Below are 26302 nucleotides of genomic sequence, written 5' to 3' on the forward strand. Positions count from 1 at the left end.
TTATAGTAGAAAAAAGGTCTTTAGATTAAAATGTTCTGTACACTGAAGGCGGTCACACACCGGACGAAAGGCGCAGAGCCGTACCTGTGAGTTGACTAGACCAACCCACTGGTATCGCACAACCGGATGTATCGCGTTCAGTTCAAGACAGCAGTCCAAAACTGTTAATCTAATCACCAAACAGGCAAAAGTTCACTTTAAGAATTAAAGTGGCGTTGATGAGTTTGAAGTGTGGTGTCTGACAAAACCGAGCAAGTGGAAAGAGAAAGCATGACCTATAATATTATAGTTCTCTATATAAAGTGTACAGACATTATTTAGGCCACAGAAAGACACGTTTTGCAAAACGAAAGATTTGAAAGATGCACAATACACATTAGTCATCACCTTAAATCGTCAGTCCTTCATTGCTGTGAAAACTCCCTTTTGGAAGCTTTTTTTTAAAGAGTATATTTAAAGAACCTAATGATTCCATCAATGCCAATAAAGAACCTTTATTTTTAAGAGCACAAGTATTGCAGAATCTGCTTATATTTTAAGAATATCACTGATAAATATTTATACTTAAAATACATTGTGATTAGATGACTTCAGTCAAGTTAGTCAAATGCTCTTCTTTATACAACAGCTTATATTGCAGCTATTTTTGAACATAACTTTATCCATTTTTAATCACATTAAATTAGCTTGCAGCTTGGAAAGCAGTTTCAGAGCATCTTCCTAAACGCTGTTCGTGCACAGGTACTTGTACTGCTTATTTATATCTGAAAGAAACAGTCACCTACATCTTGGATGCCCTGGGGGTAAGCAGATAAACATCAAATTTTCATTTTTGGGTGAACTATCCCTTTAAGCCCTTTAACAGGATGAGGCTTGCCACTATGGCAACACTCAGCAACCACAAAACGGTCGTCACGGGCAACCCATCTGGGCGATCGGGCACTAATAGGAGTGATCCGTTGCCAAAGCCACTCTTAGGTTTGGCTGCACATCTCTCTCCCAAGATGAGCACAATCAGCATGGGCATATCCTAACAGACTGAACACACCTCTCTCCTCCCACTGTTCTTGTCCTCATGGTGCGTGTGCAATAAACATGGATATTCCCAAATGACAGCCCTCGGCGAGGATAAGGAAAAAATTTGGTAGGAGAGATGGTAGAAAGTCCTCAACATACAGTGCCAGCAAACATTTTATTGATTATAGGATTCATATTTTACACAAATATGGTCAAATGTGGTCATCATCATCGGTTTGGTCACTTCCAAACAACAACCAGTCCCTAGATTTGCCAATGTTTACAAGGTTTATGCCACTGACTCTATTCTACAGTAGAAAGTAAAGTTGATTTCTTTACGTACAACTGCATTCTCTGCCGGTTCTCACAGTTATTTTAAGATTTCAGGTTTACCCAAAATTGTTACACAAGTTGACCAAACTTTGTCAATTTTGTTGCTATGTTTCAAAACCTAGTGTGCTGAACCAAATCATTTCACAGTTGAGTGGAAAAAAAAGCTTCATTTCACCATTTGCAAAATAACAGCTTTATACAAAAGCAGGCTTGTGTGGGCTTTAACACTGATAAATACATCTGAATTAATCTAATCAGATTTCAGATTCTGAACGTTGTGTTTACAGTATATGAACCCTAAACTTTCAAAGTCGTATATTTATATATTACATGCATTCCGAGAAAGCCAGCGCAATAATGTCACCTGAGCTACTGTGAATATAATGTTGTTTATACCTTGGTGACATCCAAAAACAAAGCTGTCATATAAGTGCTTTTCTAGCAAATATTTTGTAAATATCCAGTATCCTACACTGACCAGTTTCTAAGACATAGATAAACAGCTGCACATTCTGTATAATAGGCAATATATAATGTGTATATGTAAACATCTTATTTAAATCTTATTTAAAAAAAAAAAAACAGTATGAATAAAGTGTTAATTAGTTAATTATTTACACTGTTGATCAGATTATTTCAGGTTTAATTAAATTTAGTTAAATTCAAGAATTTATTTCAGATTGAGTTCAATCAGATCAATTGATTATCTACATTTACATGCAACAAGATAATGACAGCATTTGAGGCACAACAGAACTCTGGATGAATAAAAATATGAAAAGGTTATTTCTATAGACTTTTACTATAATAATTTCTGTTAATAATTTGACTTCAACGTTTGATAAAACAGTTATCAGGAGTTGGCCACTCAGAACTGTTACAAACAAACGCGAAAACAAATGCAAAAATTTGCATGAAAACATTGCATATAAATGATAAACTACATGAAACCACATAAACTGCTTAAAGTGCCCATATTATGGCATTTTTAATGTTCCTAATAATGTTTTGGGAGTCTCCTACAATAGGTTTACATGCATGCAAGGTCAAAAACACTTTCGTTTCCTCAATTCATGCATTTAATATCACCTCATTTTCCAATGATTCTCTGACGATTCGTTCGAAGCAGTTCTAAGATCCAGTTTCTCTAAGCCCCTCCTTTCCATAAGCCTACTCTGCTCTGATTGGTCAGATGGCCCAGTCTGTTGTGATTGGTCTATTGGTGTCGGAAACAATATGCCTGTTGCCATAGTTCTGTATTTTGAACGCTCAATAGAAAATGTAAACATCTATTATTTATGATACAGGTTGTGATTCAGTGGAGCCAGCTGGTCCAGATAAACTGGGTACTGAGACATCTTTCAAGAGCAAGTGTTTTGTGGGTCCCGCATTGAACTCCCCGAGATTAGAGAAGCAGTCACCAGCAAAATGACAGGAACACAAAAAAGATTGGGGTTGTACTGCTGTGGTACAGTGGAGTAAAAAAAAAAAATTAACCACTGATTCTTTGCAGCCATATCTTTTGGAAGTGAAAATAAAACTAATTTACTTTGACAGCTTGGGACACAGCATCTTCTCAACGTGAAGTTAACCACACAAAGCTACAGTGTTTGTGGCCAGCAAACGTAGAACATAGGCGGGCATTACAGTGTTTCCCATAGACTTACTCTCACATTTACAACTCTGCTCTGCGTGTTTGCTGTGTAAAAACATCAGTCTATTTTCACATTGGTCTGATTGAAAATGCAAATTCATTCTCTGCCAGCAGGAGGCGCTTTCAGAGCAGCAGAAACATTGTTTTCCCCGACAACGGCTGTAATCAAAGCCGCGCTGCACTCACAAATGCTACTTTATTATAGGAAAGATGAAAAGAAAATGACATTGAAGCTTTTCTGAATACAGTCGGTTCCCTTCAAAAATATATATTCATATAAAAACACCCGCAAATCATTTTGATTTTGAAACATGCAGTCCCCATGTTTATTCAACAAAGTTAATGACTTTTGGAAAATCTATTTGAGACGGTCAGATTTGATATTGTGTCACCAGCATACAAATAAATCAATGTATGGGAAACACAGTATTATGCAAATGTGTTGGCCCGTGATGTGTAGCCATCATGGAAGTGGGATTCGAATTACTGATGACTCGTTAAGGCTGTTCAGAGTCGATTCTTTCTTTTGGGAGACAATAACTTTATTTATCGGGCTTCACTAATATGTTTTATAAATGTTTATTTAGCAAAAACTCCAATTCCAGCCACACTGCTCATGAGGGCAGTGTGAACACTGTAACCTGGCAATATGGATGCCAAAATAAATACACAAAACCGGCCTAAGAGTGCTGTAGCCATTATGTTCAAGCTCCTGGAAAACATTTTTCAGCTAGCACAGGAAGTGGATTTAAAAGCACTTTGTGCAGTCTTTCAACAGAAACATGATCAGACTTCCTCCATCCTTACAACCCTTTTTTATGTGTCTCCCTCATGTCACTTTCTCATCGTCTATCACCCTCTCACAGAACGAAGGAGAAGACGAAGAGGGAAAGAGAGCAAAAGAGAGAGAAGAGGAGGAGAGTGGTACAATGGCCGTCTCTGTGCCTGTACGGCTGCCAGGACGCGGGAGGAGTGGAGTGTCTGACCAAATGAAAAGGCAAAAGCGGGAAAGAGAGAGAGAGAGTAAAAATGAGAGACAGCGTGCGGGATGAATAAACCCTCCTCAGCCCATCTCCACCAGGCTCTGCTGTACAAGGACGGGCCTGTGCCTCAGAAGGGCGGGAAAACCAACACCACACACCTCGAATGCTCTGCATCAGAGCCCTTATTGTACACGCCACTTTTCCCAGGATACCCTACACCCCCTGAAGCGGGACTAATGGATATTCTTGCTATCTTTTCCTCTCTTAACTCACTCTTTAGAGATTATACCTCTACCTGAACCACACTTTACAAAGATCACAGAGGACCATTAGAGGAAAAAGACCCCCTGCACCAGGCACAACGGGTGTATAAATGTGTGTATACATGAGTATGAATGTGACAGACGGTGTTGTGGAGTAACTAACTAAAAAGTAGAGACGCTACCATCCTAAGTTTTTCAGTAGAGTGACAGTAGCTCAGTTGTTTAAAGTGAATTCAGGCATGGCAACATCATAAATGCACAGTATTAAGAATGGATATTCACTGAAATTTGCTATAGATTACATTTAACAGTGGTGATATGAGTGTTAACTAAAAATTAACTTTAAGCATTAGATGGTGGCAAAGGTAATCTACTGTATATTTAAAAATAACTGAAATGGAGCATGAAAAATTTAATACTTCCCGATACAGAGAAATCCAAAATATCTAACAGTACCCATTTTATAAGACTGAGATGACATTTCTACAGTTATAAGTATCAGTAAATCTACCAATTTTTTATATTTTCAATAACTCAAATTGTTCAATATATTTTGATCCGTAAACTTGGTGATTTCAGTTCCTTAATGGTTCAATTAACATTCTTTTAGTGCTTTTAGGAAATTGTATTAGTGGCTACATGAATGCAATCCAATAATTGACTCTTATTGTATATAATAATAAAAAATAATAATGATTAAATACTGACAGAACCAATATGTTGTCATAAGAACAGTGTTACATTGCCACTGAATAGTGCTGCAAGAAACACTGTCAGAATTTTAACATGAAGTTCCATCCACTTCTGTGGCTGATTGCATAAACTGCTTAGACTATTCTTAAAAGTTAGACACCTAATTTCTTTCAGCAAGACTGGTCATAATTTTTTAAGTCAGTTAAATAAAACTGTAGATTGACTGAATTTGAATCTGAAAAGACAGACTGATAACCACTTGTTTTACTGCTAGTTAGTCAAACTAGTTCTTAAGACACAGTCTTAATGTGTTAACTATGTTTATGCAACTGGCCCCTGGAGAAAACTTTGCAAAATTTGAAATGAATAATTTAAAGTAAAATTTAAACAATACATAAATAAAAAACAAATAAATAAAAATAAAAAAATTAATAAAATAAAAATCAATCATCATTTCTCATCCTCATGTATTTAAATCCCACAGTAGAAAAACTATCCTCTCAAATACAGCTGTTTATCTTTTTATGATTCATTAAAATAAATGTTTTATTGCATTTACTGTAAATTTGAATTTAAAATGCAATAATTTTACTGTATTTAAATACAGTAGCTTGGGTGAAAATTCTGACAATTCTGTCATTTACTCACCCTCAAGTTGTTCAAACCTGTATGTTTCTTTCTTCTGTTGAACATGAAGACATCAACATTTTGAAGAATGTTGGTAACCAAACAGTTTCTGGGGCTCAGTGACTTACATAGTTTTTCTTCCATACTATGGATGTCAAAGAGGACCACCAACTGTTTGGTTACCAATATTTTGAAGAATGTTGGTAACCAAACAGTTGGTGGTCCTCTTTGACATCCAAAGTATGGAAAAAAATACTATGCAAGTCAAAACAAAACAAAACAAAACACACAAACCAAACCAAACCAAACCAAAACAAAACCTAAGCTACTGTATTTAAGTACATTAAAGTAACTGCAACAAATAAATGTTCAAACTTTGGTTTCAGTGTCAGATGCATTGGTTTAACTCCATCCAAACAACACCTGATGACTTCTGGGAACATGCAAGTACTTATAAGTACAGAGAAAGAAAACTCATTTTTGAGAACACATTCTGCTTTCCATTAACCTCACCAGCCAAACCACACAAAAAGAATCAAACATTTTAGCAATCATGCCACACAATTCCAAAATAATGTGTGGAAGCTGTTGGAAAAGGCACCGCACATACACACACACACACCCTTAACAAGACATTATGCTGTTAAGTGCTGGAGACAACTAAGAGTAAAAGAATGCAAGTGTTCCCTGAAGAAGAAGAGCGGAAGGAGCGGGACTGAAGGGATTCCAGTTTGAGGATGAAAAATGAGGAGAGAGCTTGAATGGATCTTAAAATTCAAGTAGAAATATGTGAGGGAAAGATCCTAACCCTATCTGGCACCAAAGTGGCTCCTGGGAGCTAACAAACACCACAATTTCACCAAAGTCCCCCATAACAGACAAACATAAAAGATTCTGAGGCCATTGACAGTAAAGAGCAAGCCGACTGTTTATGTGCATGTTTGTGTGTCCAGCATTTCTGACCACAGACGTGGCAGCAAATCAACCCTACTGCTACACCTCATTGCCTGCTTCCTTGTTCCTGCCTTTAAGCATCATTTAATTTTCCCTTTCCCTTATATATCTAAACTTTATAAGGGAACTTTCCCTTATGTATCTAATCCATTGCTAACTTCACAAAAACAGTCTAAAACAATCTAAAAAACAGATGCCGCTGAACCCCATAACATAGTATGTTATGAGAGAACCTGAGAAAGAATAAAGAATGAGAAATATGTTTAGATTGTGCAGAGAGAGATTGAGAACAGAAGGTGATGCCTAATTTGGACTGGATTGGTGTCACTGGGTGGTTGGCTTCGATTTATTGGAAGGCCCAAAGTTGGATGTCTGTGGGTCAAAATAATGGCGAAGATATTTCATACTTTGAAAGTGGCATGCGTTGAACATGATGGTTAAGGCTCCATTAGTCTCAGCATCAGACGTCACGCCCACGGACGGTTGGCTAAATGTCTGATGCATATGGGACACAAAAATGGAAACACTTCAGGAGTGTCGAAGTCGTCATCAGATTGGTTGAATTATAAAGGATTTCCGGGAGATGTGTGTCATGTTCTTTAACATTTCGCCTGGAAACAAAGATGCCGTGATGCTAAACCCCCTCACAAAAGAAGAAAGACGTCGTTATTTGAACTGTGATGACAAGCGCTTAGCAGGATCAACTAAGCGCTGGGTTTTCAAAAGTATGTGAAATATTTAAAGTTTGCGGCATAGAATCTTTAAAATATGTCAGAGAGTTTTACTTGGTTTTTACGTATTTGAAATAATAAATGAGGCCCAATCATCTATTAACAAACATGCATGTTTATTTTAGCACTTCCATCAGTAAATACGCAGCCTGCAAAACACTAAAATAAATATCAAAGAAATTATACAGTTAAACAAGAAAGCCTAAAAGAGCCTAAATAAGAAAGTTAAATACACCCTGTCTACCGGATGCAAGCGATGTTACACTGGATGCGGCACGACATGACAAATCCTCGACAGTAAACTAGTTCGTCCTATTTATGAGGCACTGACAAACCTGTTGCGAAGCCTTGTCTGTTTGGGTAGGTCCGCGCGCAATCTGTGGAGGCTCGCGAAGCCATGTGAAAGTATAAATCCTGCTTTAAGCGTGCGCATTAACTCCTTGTCCGCACACGCTCTCTTTGAAATAGGAATCGTTGGCACATTTCTTGTTGACATCTTTCATTTATCGGTCTCTCGTTTGTATTTGGACAGTCTGGAGAAAGCCTCACCCTCCAAACCTGACCAGCCAAGCGTTTGCAATTACAGGAACTTGAAGACACTTGTACAAATGCGGATGGGTGACATAAATGGAGATGACTCCAGATCGGCAATGTATTATTTGGTTTCCCAACAACGTCCATCGCTCAACACAAAATCAATTTTCTGAATGCATAAACTGTATTTTCCTGCACTCAAACCTGCCAGTCTAAAGGAAACGCATGTGTATGGGTTTGAAGTAATTTGTAAATTACCATAGACTTACAGTCTAAATAAAACAATTTGCAACTATTACTGTTATTAATCTTGTATACAAAACAAGTGTGCATAGAGTGCATGACGTCACGTGCACTATTTCCCGTAACAGTAGAAAACCGCGGTGGCAACCGACCACTGCAGTGACACGGCTGTCACTGCGACCGTCACAGCCCTAGTTTTACACACCGGTCTGTTATTGTGGTGACATTTCCACGCCCCGAAACATGACGCTGAACAAAATTAACTGTGATTGGTTGTTTGACATCAAATGGCCTCATGGGCGAGCCTTGGCCAATGAAAGCTGCCATAGATTCCAGACCTTCAGCCATCAGTCTGAAGGTCTGGCTATGCGAGGCTAAGGCTCCGTCTACACCACACTCTCCTTGTATGCGCATGTGCATTGGTGGGATGTCTGTGAGAGAATATATGATTAGGGCTGCACAATTGGGCCAACAAAAATCATATTGCAATTATTTTGTCATATAATGTGGTCTGAACTCTGAAGAGACTTACATCTCATATTCAGGAAAAATAGGGGGAAAAAAGACAATCACACAGAAAATAAGCAAAAACTACTAAATAAAAAAAAAAAAGCCTTTTGTTTCCATATCAATGTTTTGCCCACACTGCCAACAAAGTTACTTTTTACGAAACACCACATGACAAGAACCGCCCCCCCCCACCCCCCAAAAAAAAACACATCACAAGACAAAAAATACTAAACAAAACAAGAAGACAAAAACAAAATAGAGACAAAGGACTAAAACAAAAACAAGCCAAAAAAGGTGAAGAAAAACAAGATGAGAAAAAAACATTACAAAACAAAAAACAAAAGACAAAAAGCAAACAAGACAAAAAATAAAACAAAACAAGACTTGTTTTTCCTTTTTTATTTAATGTTGCAGTACTAAAGTCGGGACCAGACTGGACTAACACAATTGTTTTTGGTTTTGTATTGAATATTTCATTTCTTATTTCGAGACCAGATTTGTCAGTCCACACTGTTATTATTATGCTGTTACAGTGTTCCTTTGAAATGCTTACAAAAGGCATATTACAATTTTACTTTTATTGTGATTCAAGTGTTGTGTGTAAAAACATCTTAAGAAAATTTGATTCACATACATTCTATAGCACAAATATTGCAAACGTCTGCTGAATGTCTTTCTAATATGTGACAGCGACTAGCATCCGGATGAAAACTCCCATCGATTAGATGTCTTGAAAACATTCATGCTATCAGGGCTATAAAAGTCCAAACAAGATAATCTTTCCTTCTGAACTGCGTGAGGACAAGGAAATTACCGAATTATCATTTTTGGATGAACTATTCCTCTCATTCTTTCTCCCCGCCTAGTCTTGCATGGACATTTTCACAGCATAATACATCTATATTGAGATTCTTTTGTTGACAAAGGCAAGTGCTCAGTGTCACTGTCATGATGCTGACTTCTCCCAGACCTCCCATGAGCTTCGTTCAAACGCTGGTCTTTAAAAGGGCCGAGCATTTCCGACAGGGGAATTGGGATGTTATTGAGTTTAATAAGCTGTGTCATGAATGTGTGTTTATTTAACATCCACAGCACTGATAAAATGACTGGAATGTCTTCAGCCATCAAAGGTCCTGCCTGTTTTTTCCTGTTCTGACATCTGCCTCGTAGAAACTTCTGAGAGACTGAGCCCGTTATTAAATAACTGACATATCTCGCAATAACTTCCCACAACTTCATTTGCTCAATTTTAGCTTTTGGGACAGCCTCTGGAGCACTTTTCCTTCAGATTATTGCCCATTCTCCAGTTTTTTATCCCCCAAGAAGCTACAGAAGCTGTAGAGTAATGTACAACTCGGAGCAACACTAATAATTATATAACTCATACAATAATGAAGATCTTGTAATAAACCCCAGGTTAAAAGAAGCTACAAGAAAGGTCAACCGTACGGTTTCAATAATGTTCTAAATTAACCATTTCCAGGTTGTGCTCCCATGAACATCAGCATGACGAGATGACCTTTTTCAAAGTTTATGTAATCACCGCCCACTATGAAAATATTGGAAATGCTAACCCTTTTATTGCGAACGGTATAATATCGGATGGAAATCATAATCTAATTTCCTGAAAGTGCGATCCTGAAGCTCGTTGTGAAGCGGTATCAGGGTTAATTTATGCCACTGAGAACTTGCTTTTTTCATGAAGTCATATAGAGGCAGAGACTAAAGGGATTTATGAGCCACATTTCAGAAGCAGAGCAAAGCAATCCTCTTCCGTGAGAAGACGCAATGTAGCAAGTACTAGGAACATGAACACATATAGAATCTTCTCAGATGCATTACGCGGAACTAACATCAATGTTCCGCTGCAGATCCCATCAATATTGAGACTTACCAGACCTCATCTCTCCAACTCCACTTGCTCAGTTTTGACAACCTGTAATATGTTCAGTACTGATTCACATGGAGAATAAAAACTGAACACAAACTGAAAAAAAAAAAACTTTAAGCAGTCATATACATTCACAATTTATCTTTCTAAAAAACATACCAAAGATATTGACAAGTCATCTTGTTTGTATGGGCATATGCACATTTTTGTCCAAAAAATTGTTTTCAGAATGAGAACATCCCATCAGCCTTAATTATAAATGCTACTGGCTTGTTTTCTTTCAGTTAGCATAGGTTTTGCATTTAGTTTTTGATTAATGGTAGCATTATTTGTGGACAAATTTTGGCAATGTTCACTCAAAAAACTGAGGCGCATAAACTGACATCTGGTTAGGAAATGGTGTTATTGTCTTTTTCATGACTAATTGAAACCGGGAGAAGTAGAACCCTCTGGTTTTCACAACAAAAGACGTCCAGCAATCAGCGCTCCAGATCTCATGTGTGTAAAGGCTACTTGCCATTTAAAACAAGAACGGGCTCTTCAGAATGTGCCGCCCTGACGTCTGTTTCAATAGGTCATACATCAACACAAAAGAACCCCTGTCAAACCATTCCGTGGAGGATTTTTATAGATTTATTTATTTAGTGACTCTACCTGAGAGAGGGGCCGGGACAGTCTGTGACTCTGTATGTTCTTCTCCTCTGAGGACCAAGAATGAAGCTGGAGGCTGAAAAATAAAGAAATATTTCGCTTTAATAAGTGCCTTGGGACATTTCTGAATTTATGTTGAATTCAAACCAGTTTTGAAGCAAACTACTGATATGAAATGGGTTGTGGTTACATGAATTTGAACCTTAGAGTTTGAGGTTTATTTTTTTTTTTTTTATAGATTCACATGGCAAGTAGAAATGTACCAAAACACTTAACAGAGGCAAACATAAACTATACAGATATGTCAAGATGAAAAGACGTAAATCATGAGCCACAGGCAGTTACCTAAAATACACTACCATTTAAAAGTCCAGTGAGTTAAGATTTTATTTTTAAGAATAATAACACTTATTCAGCAAGGACACATTAAATTGATCATGAGAGACAGTTAATACAATAATAATTTTACAAAAGACTAAAAGACTTCCATTTCAAATAAATAAAAAAAATATGAAGCAGGACAACTGTTTTCATCATAAGAAATGTTTCTTGAGCAGCAAATCAGGATATTATAAAGGATTCTGAAGGAGCATGTGACACTGAAGACTGGAGTAATGATGATAAATTTAGTTTTGCAGCACAGGAAATAAAAGAACATTTAAATATACTTACATAGAAAAACATTCATTTTACATTCTATTAACATTTCATAATATTACTGTTTTTACTGTAATTGTTTTTACTGACCAAATAAATTTATCTGTGTGCACGAGGGTGATTCTCTAAAAAACATTTTCAAAAAATTTAATCTTACAGATTCCAAATGTTAACAGTAGTATACATTATCTGTATTTTTCAATAATGTATGAGATTATCTTACAGTATATAGCTCACTAGTCACATTAGATTTTTTTTTTTTTAAAACAATACCAAATTACCAAATGACAGAATGTTAATTTTTGGGTTAACTGTAGCTTTTTAACAATATAATCAAATACCACCTCTTCAAAAACAAATCATAGAGTGTTAATCCTATAATGTACAATTATGTAAATGCAGTGTTTGCTCAAAGCATTGCCAGCAGGCAAGCCCATTGTACAAAAATAATCCATGTCCTTGCATCAATCTGACAGCAGCAAACCTCAACAGAGCAGTAAAGTTGTGCAGACGTACCTCTTACTGGTGGGTGTGATTCTGCCCCCTTTGTAGTCAGGGCTGGATGGCAGCTCAGGTGAATACGGGCCAGGTGACAGAGAGGCTGGGCTGGAGATGGTGTACTCTCTGTAGTTCTGGTTCTCATCTCGACTCACCTGCACAGCCTCCTGCACAACCAGAGTGGGGAAAAATTTTTCAAGAGGGGGGTTATTTTTACTTACCACCAGCCTCCTGCACAACCAGAGTGGGGAAAAATTCAATAACAGATACTTGAGTTTGATTTTTTTTTATGTTTAATTTTAAGTGATTTTTTTTTTTTATTTAAGACTCATGAAAAAATCTCTCATTAGATGTAAATATATATATATATATATATATATATATATATATTTTTATATATTTTATATAATTATATATTTTTTTTTTTTTTTTTTTTTTTTTTTTTTTTTTTTACTTAACTTAAGATGTGGTTTAAACTCTCATGTGTGCCTTCTTCACAAGTTCTCACACGGTTTTATGGAAGGACTACGAGACCTGTGGGGCTCACAATCCTTCCAATCATAGTATCTGTTACAACAGAGACCCGTCAGCAGTCCCTTTAGCAATTAAAAGGCAGGAACTCCGTCTGATTTATAACACTCCCAAGTTCCTTTCACATGCCATGGATAAAGACATGCAGAATTATTGTCGTAAAGAAAATGAAAAAGTGGGAAATACAGACTCAAATGTCTTATTTGAGCTCAGCCTGACAAACTATAAATCTCTGATAAGCAGATAGATGTTCATCTTCTCTTAATGGATACCAGGTGTGCTCTACTGCAAATCTGAGAAGAGAACTGAACACTAAGGCTCGGGCCAGCAGAACAGTAGGGCAGCATACTCACCACAGGCTTGCAACAGCGATATACTGCGTTTTGTTGCTTCTTGCAGCAACATTTTGTAAATAAGGATATGCTTCTACTTTATTGTAAAAGGCTGCATTTATTTGGTCAGAAATATAGTAAAACAGTAATATAGTGAAATATTATTACAAGTGAAAATTACTGCTTTCTATTTTAAAATCTAATTTATTTCTGTAATCAAAGCTGAATTTTCAGCATCATAACTCCAGTCTTCAGTGTCACATGATCCTTTAGAAATCATTCTAATATGCTGATTTGATCAAATATCAATCATTACTATTATTTATACTGCAAATATATTTACACTTTTGACACCAAACTGTTGATATCTATTGTAAAATATTCTATAATGCAACATATAATATACAGTAAGACAAGGACGTAAACAAACATTCAGAATTAAGGGAAACAAACATATAGGTATATAACTAACAAATCCATATGAAATCTGTGCCTAAAGAACAATTATACTTAGATAAATTAAAAATACTTTTATATAATTCTTTCAGCTATTGATCAGAAGCACATTTAGCAACATCTGCAGTTAAAAGGACAGTTCACCCAAAAAAGACTTTGTCATCATTCACCTTTGAGTCACTTCAAACCTGTATAACATACTTTTTTCTGCAGAGAATGTTGGAGAGAAACCAAACTGCTTTGGTCCCCACTGACTTCCATTGTATGGACCAAAAAATAAAAATAAATAAATCTCAAAATAACTTCTTTTATGTTGCACAGAAGAAGTTAAGTCATGTTGGAATTACATGAGGGTGAGTCAATGACAATATTTATTTTTTTGGGTGAACTTTCCCTATAATACTTGCTTCTTTTTTTTTTTCTGACCTGGAAGCGGCCGACCAGTTGCTCTGTGATTCCATTGGTCTGACCAGGAGTGGGAGGAGCAGGTCTGTGTGGAAAGAGACAAACATTAGTCCAAGGCATTTTATTTTAGAATGCATATTAACAAACTAAACAAATGCATTATTAAAAACTTCCTCAAAACTGCACTGTTTATTTGGGTCTCTTTCTTTGAGCTTGGGTTTATAAGTTAGTTTCTGCAAAAACTTGGCAGAAACCAGGAGACACAAGCAGGTTTTAGACGTCAGATACAGTACAGTATGTTGATTTGATAAGGTAGCTGGATAAACTTAAAACTTCCTTCAAAAGAAAATAATTAATTAAAATAATCCTCAAATTATTATGAAACTCAAGAGTAAATCTGACACAAGCAGAAAGATCCAGACTGCAATCCCCTCAATACTGCCATTTATTTCCTCTGCTGGAACTGTGGACAGCAATACATTTAACAAAATGCAGAAGGCTGACCGAGCGTTAATGTAAATTGATGAAATCTGGCAGAGAAAAGACAACGCAGTCTTGTTTAAATACATCAGCAGAACCCCTGACCAGGAAGCACCACATGTCTGAAAACGTTTATTTATCTTAAAATTAATCCCTGGCATATGTTTGGTACAGAAAGCTCTTTATAGCTTCATGAGGAAGGAATGCCACACAAGGGCCTGATTCAGAGCCGGTACTCTATGTCTTCACGATACCCCAGTCAAACTAGCTTTCCTTATTCCTCAGGAAGCCAAGATCTCGTCGGGAATCTATTATTATCTTATTTCTTGGATATTCTGTTATATAAACACCCACTGTGCTTGTAGTCTTTCATTTGTATAGGAAAAGAAAAAGCTCACCAATTAAGGAAATGGATTCACCCTGGCCACAAATGTAAAATGGTTTAATTGTTGAACTATTTCCACTTCAAACTAAATTCACTGTAGATCTTTGAAACACACACTTCATTAAGAGCACTTTAAACAGTCAGCGAGTTGATGGAGGCCTGAGAATTGGATGAGTCTTTCCAAATAAGCTCTTTTTCACTGCTGTTAATGAGCTGTTTTACTGCTAGGCTTAAGCACAGAATCCTCCCATCACTGCCAGTAAAAACAAGCCATGTTCACATTCATTATACTCACCCTCTACCTTTTGCTGCTTCTGCTTGCAAATGTTTTCTCTCTCTTACTTTGTTTCACTCCATTTCATAATGTCATACTCCCTATGATTTATTCTTTACATTTCCTTCTGTCTATGGCTTTGGAAGCGTCTAAATGCAGACACATTGTTTTAATGTGACGGTAAATTAAGAAATGCTACTTTTTGGATAGGGATAGTGTCAGCAGTTACAAATGTCTCAGCCAAATTCATTGGTGCTTATATAATATATATATTTTATTTTATTATAATATGATATATACATAAAAATAAAAACACAAATTCAAGAGACAACTTCCACAAAACACGCACAATCTGAGGTCAAGCGTATCTATGTTATCCTTTAACTTCTGGCACCTTATTTTTCCCATTGGATGGGCTGAGATGGAAAATTAAAACGAGAACAGGTTGCGTGTTCATGGAGCTCTATCAGAATGGGCGTAAATTAACAAATTAGCAGTTGCTCAATGGCTTTGAAACACGTGATGCTTTTTGCACAAGTACTGACATGATTTAGGGTCTAGAATCCACCCAGTATTGTTTGGGATCAACTATGGCATTATGTTTCTCAACTTGTGTTGGAAAAAATGTTTTTCATTTTCATTGCTAAAGTGTTTCAAAGCTGAGTGTGTTATTTCTGTCATCAAATGTAGCTGCAAAAATGATGATCGTTTCAAACAGTTTCTGAATGGTTTACAAAAACGATTTATCACAAATAATTGAACCTCAAGTTCTGTTTTCTACTATCAACTCTAGTCTTAAATCCCTCTGTGCATTCTATTCTTGAGCCCTCTATTTCTCTTTGTAACAATTTTGAGTTTTTTGTTGAGAAGATCACAACATTAAGATCCCAACTGTTTAATTCAATATACATTTTGCATGATGTTCCATTATGTTCTTCTACCTGTTCTGAATTTGAGCCTATTGATTTGATTTCATGTAATGAATTGTTGGTCCCCTAAAACTAACTATCTGCCCTCAAGATGTAATTCCATCTCTTTTCTTTAGACAAATCATGGACACAGTTTGTCCTGATCTGTTATTGGTTATTGACAAATGTTTGTCTACTGGTTCCTTCCCTAACGGTCTTAAATGTGCTGTGGTGATGCCTTATCTTAAAAAAACAAACCTGGATCCTTTTTTTTTACCAATTTTCGTTCTATTTCTAATCTACCCTTTATTTCAAAGATCCTTGAGAAAGTTGTATTGACTCAATTACAATCCTATTTGACTGTTAATTCTGTTCATGAGATGTTTCAGTCTGGCTTCAAAGCATTGCACAGTACTGAATCCACCCTTTTAAGAGTCTCAAGTGATATCTTTACAGAAACTGATTCTGGAAAATCCATGGCTTTAGTTATATTAGATCTGAGTGCTGCTTTTGATTTGGTTGATCATGAGGTCCTGTTGACACATTTGGAGACATCTGTGGGCCTGCGTGGCACAGTCTTACAGTGGTTCAGTTTCTACCTGACCAACAGATGTATTAGTGTTCGTATTGGTCATCAGTCCTCCCCTATATACCTTTTAATTGTGGAGTTCCACAGGGATCAATCCTTGGGCCGGTATTGTTCACCCTGTATATGCTGTATATTTCGATTAATCGCACAGCCCTACCCCCAAGTAGGGCTGGGCGATATATCTAACAATATAATCATGCGCATCTAGTCAGTAAAGCCGGTTCCCTGATTAGTGCTAAATCGCCATCACCTGCTTTCAAATGGACCGGCAATAGACAGAGCCGTAGATCACTGACAAGCTACGCAATATCGGGTTCATTATCGCAGATGTATCGCCTTCGATAATGAACGCAATATAGCGTAGCTTGTCAGTGATCTACGGCTCTGTCTATTAAATGCCGGTCCATTTGAAAGCAGGTGATGGAGATTTAGCGCTAATCAGGGAACCGGCTTTACTGACTAGATGCGCACGATCATATCGTTAGATATATCGCCCAGCCCTACCCCCAAGTATGAGCCAGTAACCCCTATTTTATCAGCACTGCACTTGTTACCCATCAAATATAGAATTGATTTTAAAATTCTTCTATTTGTGTATAAAGCCCTCAACTATTTGGCCCCTCAGTACCTGACAGACCTGCTTCGTCCATACACCGCTTCTAGAACATTGAGATCTTGTGATCTCTGTCTGCTCATAGTGCCTAGATGTAGTCTTAAAAAAAACGAGGTGATCACACTTTTGCGACTGCAGGTCTGAAACTCTGGAACAATCTACCTCTTCATATCAGATTAGCCCCGTCTATTTCTGCTTTTAAGTCTGCTCTAAAGACATATTTCTTCTCTCTAGGTTTCCATAACCCTTTGATTATTGGTTCAATTGTTGTTTTGTTAGTGTTGTGTTTTAAATTTGATAGTCTTGTTTTATCCATCTTATTTTTGAGTTTTTTTATTCTATTCTGTGCAGCACTTTGGTCGACTTTGGTTGTTTTTAAATGTGCTCGACAAATAACTATTGTATTGTATTGTATTGTATTGTATTGTATAAGATCAAACCAGAAAATAAAAATCCTGTTCCAAACTGCTTTCACTCTAGTCAATACTCAATACCTCACTCAAAAAACATGAAACATGAGTGTTTGATGTTTGAGAAGTTTTTAAATTTTTAATTTTTAATTTTGCCCTGTTTAGTCCTCAATAGTCCTTTGCATTGACTGTGTGTCCACACATAAGCCTCAGCTGAAGGTTTCACATGATACTGCAGAGAAGGACTACAGGAGCTTGTCTTCTAATGCTCCTTTGAGAAGATCTTCACTTTTGAAGGCAAATTAATACATTCCCAGCAAAATTCCCTACATGATTTCCAGAGTGACTTCTCATCTTGTGACAGTACACATTAATTCTTCAGAAGATGTTGCATTAGAGCGTCTTAATGCACCACATGTACTGCGGCATTCCAGCCATATTTTCAACTCACTGAAAGTGGAAACACTTTACAAAACAGCTTAAGGAAACTCTCATTCATGCCAATAATTCTTCAAACTGAATTACACGCAAGTCAACTTCCCTCCTCTATTACATACTGTAGGCACTTCTATTTGTAGATGGATTGTTCTGAAAACTAAAGGGTCAAGTAGGTAGCAGGATACTTGCATAACTCATAGACTAATATGAACTTAGAAGAGGGCAGACACACACCCTCTTCCTCCAATACACACACACACAAATAGAGTGCCATTGTGGGCCCAGTGTTGTTTCTGGCCTGGTCAGAGAAATGAGGTCAGAAGGGAAAAATGTACTCACATGGACAGGGCTCAAAGTGCATGTCTGTGAGAGAGCAAAGGTACCGTTTATGGCCAGAACAGTGGGCCTCATCTAACGTAGAAATGAGCGCAGATCTATGCACTCAAATCAACTTATGACAGTTCACGTGTGATTCATGACATTTGTATGCCCCTAATCCTATCATACAAATGATTGTACATTGATAAATATAGCAACTGAAAACAATTGTCCAAAATTCTGCAAAATTCTGCAAAATAGGGTGATGCGGAGAGACACAGAGGAGACGAATTGTTGAATAAAGTCTTCATGTACAAAAAGTATTGTCATCACTTCATAACGTTACGGTTGAACCACTGATGGCAGATGGTCTATTCTGACGATGCTTTTCATACTTTTCTGGACCTTGACAGTGTAATTTACTTGGCAGCCTATGGGACAGTCACAAGCCTCCCGGTTTTCATCCAAAATAAATTGTGTTCTGAAGATGAACAAAGCTTTTACGGGTTTGGAACGACATGAGGGTGAGTGATTAATGACAAAATTTTCATTTTGTGGTGGAGTAACCCTTTAATGACTGACTAATGAGATTCAGTTGTCAGTCAGGAAAATAATCTACATGCCGTGCAACTTGGTACCAGAACATTCAGAGAGACCTGACGATCGTAGCCACTGCTCATGTCCATATTGATAAATTCCAAGTTTTGAGTAGAAACAACCACTCGCCCAATTTTCTGTCGTATGTTTGTTTGGTAAATGAGGCCCAGTTTGTTTACTGGTGCTGACATATAAAGATGAGCAAAATTACAGGCTAAGTTAATGAGATGACTGAACAATTAGTCAACTAATTGATCCAAGTTGACTTGGACCTATATAACTGCACTGGTTTTGGGTTCATTGGACCTCAATACCTTTTAGAAAGTGTTAAAAGTTATTTTATTCACATGGCAGCACAACCACATGGAATAAAACTCTAGCTCCTTTGAACATATTTAGCTGTTACTGAATTACAACAGACTATAGGCCTATATATCAAGACAGTTCACTCATATTACTATGGATTTGAGAAAGTGAAACAATATGGTGGGATAAGTCCACCTTCTAAATTAAAAAAAAAGAGCCAACTGTCAATTGATAAAGTCATTGTGTCACCACAGCTGCCGTGTTCAAATCTCTGGATGCCAGAGAAACAGTCAGTTTCTTGAGATGCTTGAGATACTTTTTTTTTTACTGTATTTGAGTATAATAAACAATATTTATTGGAAAGTTCATGTCAGATGTTATTTTTAGTTTGAAATATGTTATTTAAATGTGAGTTTGTCAAGTAGTTTTTGGGATTTCATTATTTCCCCACAATTAGATAGAAAATGCTTTTGCAAAAATTGCTGCCTGAAGGTGTTGCAAATATGGCCACAAAGTGAACTGACTTTCCTTAAAAGTGATGTTGTTTTCAATTTGAGTGAAATTTTTAAAATTGATTAAAAAAAAAATTCTTGTATTTCATGAACATCACTTTCATTTTAGACCAGTAATAATACACTTGTATCCATCTCTGAAAGAAAAACAATGTAGATAAATCGAATAGAGGCACCCTCACCTTTCTACGAGAAGTTGCAGAAGTGTTGTGCAGCTCTTGATTTTGTTTTGTGCCTCTACATTCAGCATATCGCCAGTATTGAGTCCATTAATCTCCACGATGATGTCACCAGGCTGAAGACAGGCTGTCTCTGCCTTACTGCCAGTGTTCACCTTTATGAAAAAAAAACAACAACATTCAACCAATCAGAACTCAGCCACGTACAACAGCTGTTCTTACTATACTGTAGAGTCAAAGTCTGTGGCCTAATAAGAAAACCATTAAATTGGGGTAAAGAGGTATTCTGAAATAAATTAAAAAATTGTATTTTTATTTGTTTTACAGTGTGCAAGGTTAATTGGCAAAAAATATGACTGTTTATAAATATTTTCTGAACACTTTCTCGTCTGTCATTTGGTTGAAAAGTTCTGCCCCAAACTCACACCATGAGTCAATGTTGCTGTGTCAAATAGAGCAATGTTTCAATGACGCCACAAACTTAACTTTTACAGCATCAACCAAGTAGTGTTAAAGTTGGCAGAAATCTTAAAACAAGACAAGTGTTGCTGTTAGTTAAGCAAAGCTTAGAATCCCCTCAAGACTCAAAAGTTAATAAGGCCACAACCTCATTAGTAGAAGAGAAAAGCAACACCTCAGCTTGACTCAAAACACCCAAAAAAGCCTGGCATAGGGAGGCCCTGCAGAGTGCCAGTCAGCTGTTGTTGTTGATGTTAGCTTAAAGCGGAGGGGCAGAGGTGCCATGTCTGAGGACCTGCTCGAGTGCCAATTAACTGTTGCTACAGAGACACACAATGGAGCATGTCTCATGTAATCAGAGTATGCCTCACTTCACGCCGAGCGTGACCATGCTTCCCCTCTGTGTGTGACGGCAGAGAAGACCTGAGAGACAGATGAGTACATACCCTCATACTTCACTCCAGAATTTGAATTATGCAGTAACTCTCAATGGCATCAAGTATTTTTAAAGGAATATCTAGGTAGTTTCTGAGGTTTGTCTCATGCAACAGCATCAAAACATGTATGTGAAAAGCTTGAGGAATCATGGAGAGTCAGAAAGGCTGAGTTCATACAAAGGCAATAAAAAGAGGGGAGAATAAGATTTGTGCCCATGCCAAACTCCTGCTACTACACTTTGACCTGTCCCTCCATGAGGCCCTTTGGAACCCTCTTAAAAAACACCCCATGCTGTTCTATTCTGTGTTTTTTACAACCCCTCTCAATACCAAAGATCTCCTGCACCGCATGGACACTTAAGCTCACATTTTCTTCACATATTGGCTGTTGAGGGCACAAGCCTAGAGGACCTAGACAGTAAAGTCCTTAAACGGCAGTTCACACATAAATGAAAATTGCATCAATCAAGCCCATCTGAGCTTTCATTTACCATATTTAATGCACTGAATGTATGTGTATTGCTTATATGTGATATTCATATGTGAATACATTTAATCTGTTTATCAGATAAAGCAATTGGATCTCTTCCGAAGACCTGGATTCTTTTACAATGTCTTTATGAACTTTTTGAAGCATAAAAGTTTTGGCTGCATAGAATTTCAATGGAGGGACAGTAATCTCTCAGGTTTCATTAAGATAATCTTCAACTGTGTATCAAAAATAAATGAAAGTCTTACAGGTTTGGAACAACATGAGGGTGAGTAAATGATTCTCATTTTCTGGTGAACTATCCCTTAAAATAGTGCATTTGAAACAGTATGGTAATGGGAAACAATAAGGATAATGAAAACCATGAATTTTAAAGTCTCAGTGTTCTAAAGTGGTTTAGATTTAAATTCAATGGAATTCTGGATTATAATGCAGACGTGACCAGGATCTGAAAGGGAAGGTTCAATTAGATGCCTTTAATTAGAAACACTGTGGTGTATTTCTGGATCACAACATGGAATTAGTTATCACAAAATGAACTATTTTTTTTTTTTTACTTGAGAGGAACTGTTTTGGTTCAACTTGAAAATTGTCTCAAAGCCCATGAAAAACAAAAATAAATGGGTTCCAGACTAGGTGGTACAACAGATTCTGAACTTCTCAGCTGAAAAACAGTCTTTCACGAATGCCTGAGTGTTAAAAGATTGAACTCAAAAAGCCGACCGGTTAACCTGTTCTGAGAGACCAGATTCACTTTAAATAAGTGTGAACCCAACATATTTGTTTGTTTGTTTATAGTTTAAGGTCATGTCAGTTACCACAGCTATATTCATGGCGAGAAAAAGAAAAAAAAAAAGAAAGATCTAGACCAGGGTTATTCAAATCTTACCCTCGAGGGCCAGTGCACTGCAGAGTTTAGCTCCAACCCTGATCAAACTCACCTACCTGTGATTTTCTAATGATCCTAAAGACACTGATTAGCATGCTCAGGTGTGTTTGATCAGGGTTGGAGCTAAACTCTGCAGTGCACTGGCCCTCGAGGGTTAGATTTGAATAACCCTGATCTAGACTTTTATGAGGTTTTTTTTTCCCCTTTATCTTTGATAAAAATTCTAAAACTAAAGCTGGTTACACTTCATTAAAAATCTTTTTATAAGATTCAACTGAAAAGTAAAGAGTCCTAATAGAGTTCAAGACATCACAGTCCATCAAAATATGCCCTGGTGATAAAAGACTCTGGCAAGATTAACAAAAATGTATGGGTTATTCTGTAGTGGCCTTTTCGACAGCGAGCATTGTCCCAGCGATATATGGTCCCAGCAATTTACAAAATGAACATGTTTTTCCACCAACCACAGGACTGAATTTGTACATTTGTAAAGTGTATTGGGGTGTCTGACTGAAAACTTTCTCAGATGTTTAAAATGGTTTGCAATAATCATTTGGATGTGAGTTTTCATTTCTTGTTAGATACATGAAATAAGTTTTTTTTTTTTTTTTTTTCAAGGGGAACCCAATGATTCATGCTGTGCCTAAATCTAACTCTTGCACACTCTTGCATAAGTACAACATATTTTGTATTATTCTAAAAAGAGAATGGAGAATACTTGGAAGGAAAAAGTAGTAAAAAAAAAACAATAGCTTGACCATCTGCAATGCAATACAATAACCAGGAACTTCCTCTTTAATTATACGGGTCTTGTTTGATGGAAGTAGTCAAGGAGACAGAGGGCAAAACAGGTAGACAACAGTGATTAATGAGAAAATAAAGACATTAAGTGTTTAGGTATGAAGCATAATTGCTTTAATCACTGATGCAAAAAATAAAACAAAACAAGGGGATGAAGCATGTTCTAGATTGGTTAACAGAGATGAAAATTACCTTGGAAACTGTTATGGCCTTCTTGAAGTCTCGACCTCCAGAAATTCTGAATCCCCAGGGGGACGGGCCAATCAGGTTCACTGTAAAAGGCATCATGTGACTACAGGCTGCTGCCCAATGCTCTCAGTGCTGTGGGAGGAAAAAAAGGAGTGTGAGAAGAGGGGCAAAAAAGATGGAAAACCCACAGATGGAGAGAGCGTCGGTCAAGTTTAATTTGACATCAAGCTGAAATGCCACAGATGTGTTTCATAGTTTCCAAATCTCAGAGCCACTGGCTGCTGTTGAAAGGTAAACTGCTTTCACCTGCTCTTCAGAACACCTTTCATCCTATTCCACATGACTGCAGCTCAAATCCACCGACACACACAGACACTATAGCAATCAGGAATCATAGAGAGGTGCCACATGACTGACAGTCCTGGAGTGTGTTTTAAAGCTGTAGCACCCATAAGGAAAGCAAGAAACCACTTTAGATTCAGTTTGAGATTCTTAAACAAAAACACCAGTTTAATATTTTCATCAATATTAAATGATTAAAATTTGTGCAAGAAATTGTTAAAAGGATTATTTTTTGAACAAAGATGCCATCATTGTGATCAAAAACTCAGATACAGCGGCAAAATGTAAAAAAATGGCTATTAAAATTCTGACAACAACTAAGCTACTTAAAAATCTTAAGGTGGCCAAATAAGTGGATTACATCATTACAACATTCACAATGCTAGTACTTTAATAGCAACAACAAAAAAAAAACAGAAGGAGTGTTGCATTACACACTTATGGGAAACTCCTGTTTACTATGATACTGAAGCCTGATTTGTTCACATTCGTGTAGCTGCACGAAGCAATGGCACTTCAACCCACCAAAAGGAGTGAGCGCCATTCACCAGAATCTTTGACTGATAGCGACAGTCATCGACTTGCGTGCACCCTTATAGCACTGTACTGTAGCTCACACAACAATCATTCAGGGAACCAAGGTTAGTAACCCGGAGTTTTCCCTTTTGAACAGTCTCCCATTGCGTTATATGCTTATGAAGAACACATCCAATAGCGCCATGCTATAAGCAAGTGCAGAATAAAGCCACTCTGCGAGCCCAGCCCAAAAGCGCCCCTACTGAGCCACTTAGACTGAGGCATAAGCCAGGGCAATATAGATAAGTCCCAGGTTGGCACAAACCATTATTTGTAACTGCATGGACAAGAGGAACTGGTACATTATTCAACTGGTGATGCAAATGAGCAGCAACACTATGACTACCAGTGGGAGTGCAGACAGTGATCTGCTGTCTGATACAGTAGGATATATATTTTAATCCATGTGGGTGCAAATGTGGCTTAAATGTATCTTTATCCCTAAAAGAAGACACCAGTGAAGCATTGGCTTGCAGCAGCCTTGTACAAGATCTCACCAAGGTGATGATGAACTACTTAACTGACAGCAAACGTGTCTGGACCCACTGATGGAAAGCTTCAAAAATGAATGCTATTTGTTGTCAGGATCAAGTGACGTATGAAAACCGGCTTTGATGTCAGTCAGCACATGATCTGTGATGTTTTATAGCTACTGTAAATATCTCAGATTGGAAATACGCTGTAAAACTACTGTTCTCAGGTGTGGACCGTTTGTTTTCCCTCCGATTCTGAAATTAGGTTTACAGCCTTTATCTCTCCCTGTCTGTCTGCTTGCTTACCCTGATTTGACCTTAGATAGTTTCAATATTCTTATGCAACAATTAAAAAAATAAAGACAAATGTTTACATCTAATCGAAAGAATCCAGTCATTCAAGGGCCGGTCCATCAGACTCTTAAATTATCAGAACTATTTTCAGTCGTACACTACACAAACTTACCACAAAGTCCTTTGGGGAATAAAACAAAAACAAAAACAATAATTAAAAAAAAAGGTAATTCCATGGTAATTTTTAGCTGGAAACAGACATGAGGTAATTCCCATTTTTGACAATTTAATTCAGGGTATTAAATCAGGGATGCATGACATATTGATAAAATATTCATTATGGCCATTATTACCGGTTTTGTAATTTACTGAATATTTTATTATTAATGCTTATTTCTTATTTTTCCATTTAGACTATATTTGCCATCTAATGCTAACCTAAACTTTATAGTAAACACTTTAATAACTCTGTACTGTAAATGTAACCTTCAGCAAATATCAATTAATTTTCATTTTTCATACATTATAATGTTATGCCTTATTTGACTTGTAAACTAATTTTAATAACCACTTGCACATTGTTATACATTTCATGCAGTTGTACGTGTACCTACGTTATCCCAAAAGTTCTAAGGGATTTTAGAAATTCCAGTTTTAAATAATGGCTCATCCCTGTTCATTGTCGCCTATCAATTATGTAATATCTGTGCTATCGGTTTCTGCTTGTAGAAACTATGGTAACATGCGTGGACAAAAATGCTGCTGCAGTTACTAAATCCATTACGACTGTCACGAATAAAATGAAAATGAAATAACTGTTGACTGCAGCATTAAATTTAGATCTGCTCAATGTTGCACCATGAATCTTTCTCCACATTTTACAGTGTTGCGCGTTATAACCAATCACACAAAAGTCTGTTGAGTTTAAAAATTAAGTGGCCAATCAGAGGCGTTTAGATGAGTCATCACTGAGTGTATTCTCTCATCATAAACAACAAAGTGCAGATGAACATATGATGTAAGTAGGAGATTCATTCATCAAACAGTGTATAGGCAGCTTTACTGATTATAAGGGGAGTTTTTTGAGAGTGCTTAAACTTGCACTAGACTGAAGTCAGGGATACTGTTCTTTGACACTAATGTTAAATGTTCTTTGCTCGATTTCCCTATATAACATTGTGAACATGATTCGGACATCTCTGGATGGTGAAAACGACACCTCGCATCGCTCCACTCTCCTTACAGCATCAAGTTTTGCCTTTGTTATTGTTTTGAAAATGCGACCTCTAGCGATGAAAACTTAGATATTGTGCCTTTTAATACTTTTTATTTCTAACGATATGATCATGCGCATCTAGTCAGTAAATCTGGTTCCCTGAT

At 37.0% G+C, this 26302-nt stretch overlaps 1 protein-coding gene across 2 annotated transcripts in view; it reads right to left on the reverse strand.

The window, feature by feature from the left end:
* LOC109085979 (PDZ and LIM domain protein 2-like) overlaps nucleotides 1-26302 on the reverse strand; it is a 62565-nt gene that overhangs the window by 19118 nt on the left and 17145 nt on the right. For both annotated transcript variants that reach the window (XM_042762651.1, XM_042762652.1), the window contains exons 2-6: nucleotides 23241-23369; nucleotides 19976-20127; nucleotides 13985-14048; nucleotides 12258-12406; nucleotides 11088-11160 (exon numbers count right to left, since the gene is read on the reverse strand). In XM_042762651.1, the coding sequence (XP_042618585.1) occupies nucleotides 11088-11160; nucleotides 12258-12406; nucleotides 13985-14048; nucleotides 19976-20127; nucleotides 23241-23336 (534 nt within the window). In that variant the 5' untranslated portion in view covers nucleotides 23337-23369. The remainder of the gene's footprint in view (nucleotides 1-11087; nucleotides 11161-12257; nucleotides 12407-13984; nucleotides 14049-19975; nucleotides 20128-23240; nucleotides 23370-26302) is intronic.

The sequence above is a fragment of the Cyprinus carpio genome, chromosome A8 (genome assembly GCF_018340385.1).
Source record: "Cyprinus carpio isolate SPL01 chromosome A8, ASM1834038v1, whole genome shotgun sequence".
NCBI lineage: Eukaryota > Metazoa > Chordata > Actinopteri > Cypriniformes > Cyprinidae > Cyprinus > Cyprinus carpio.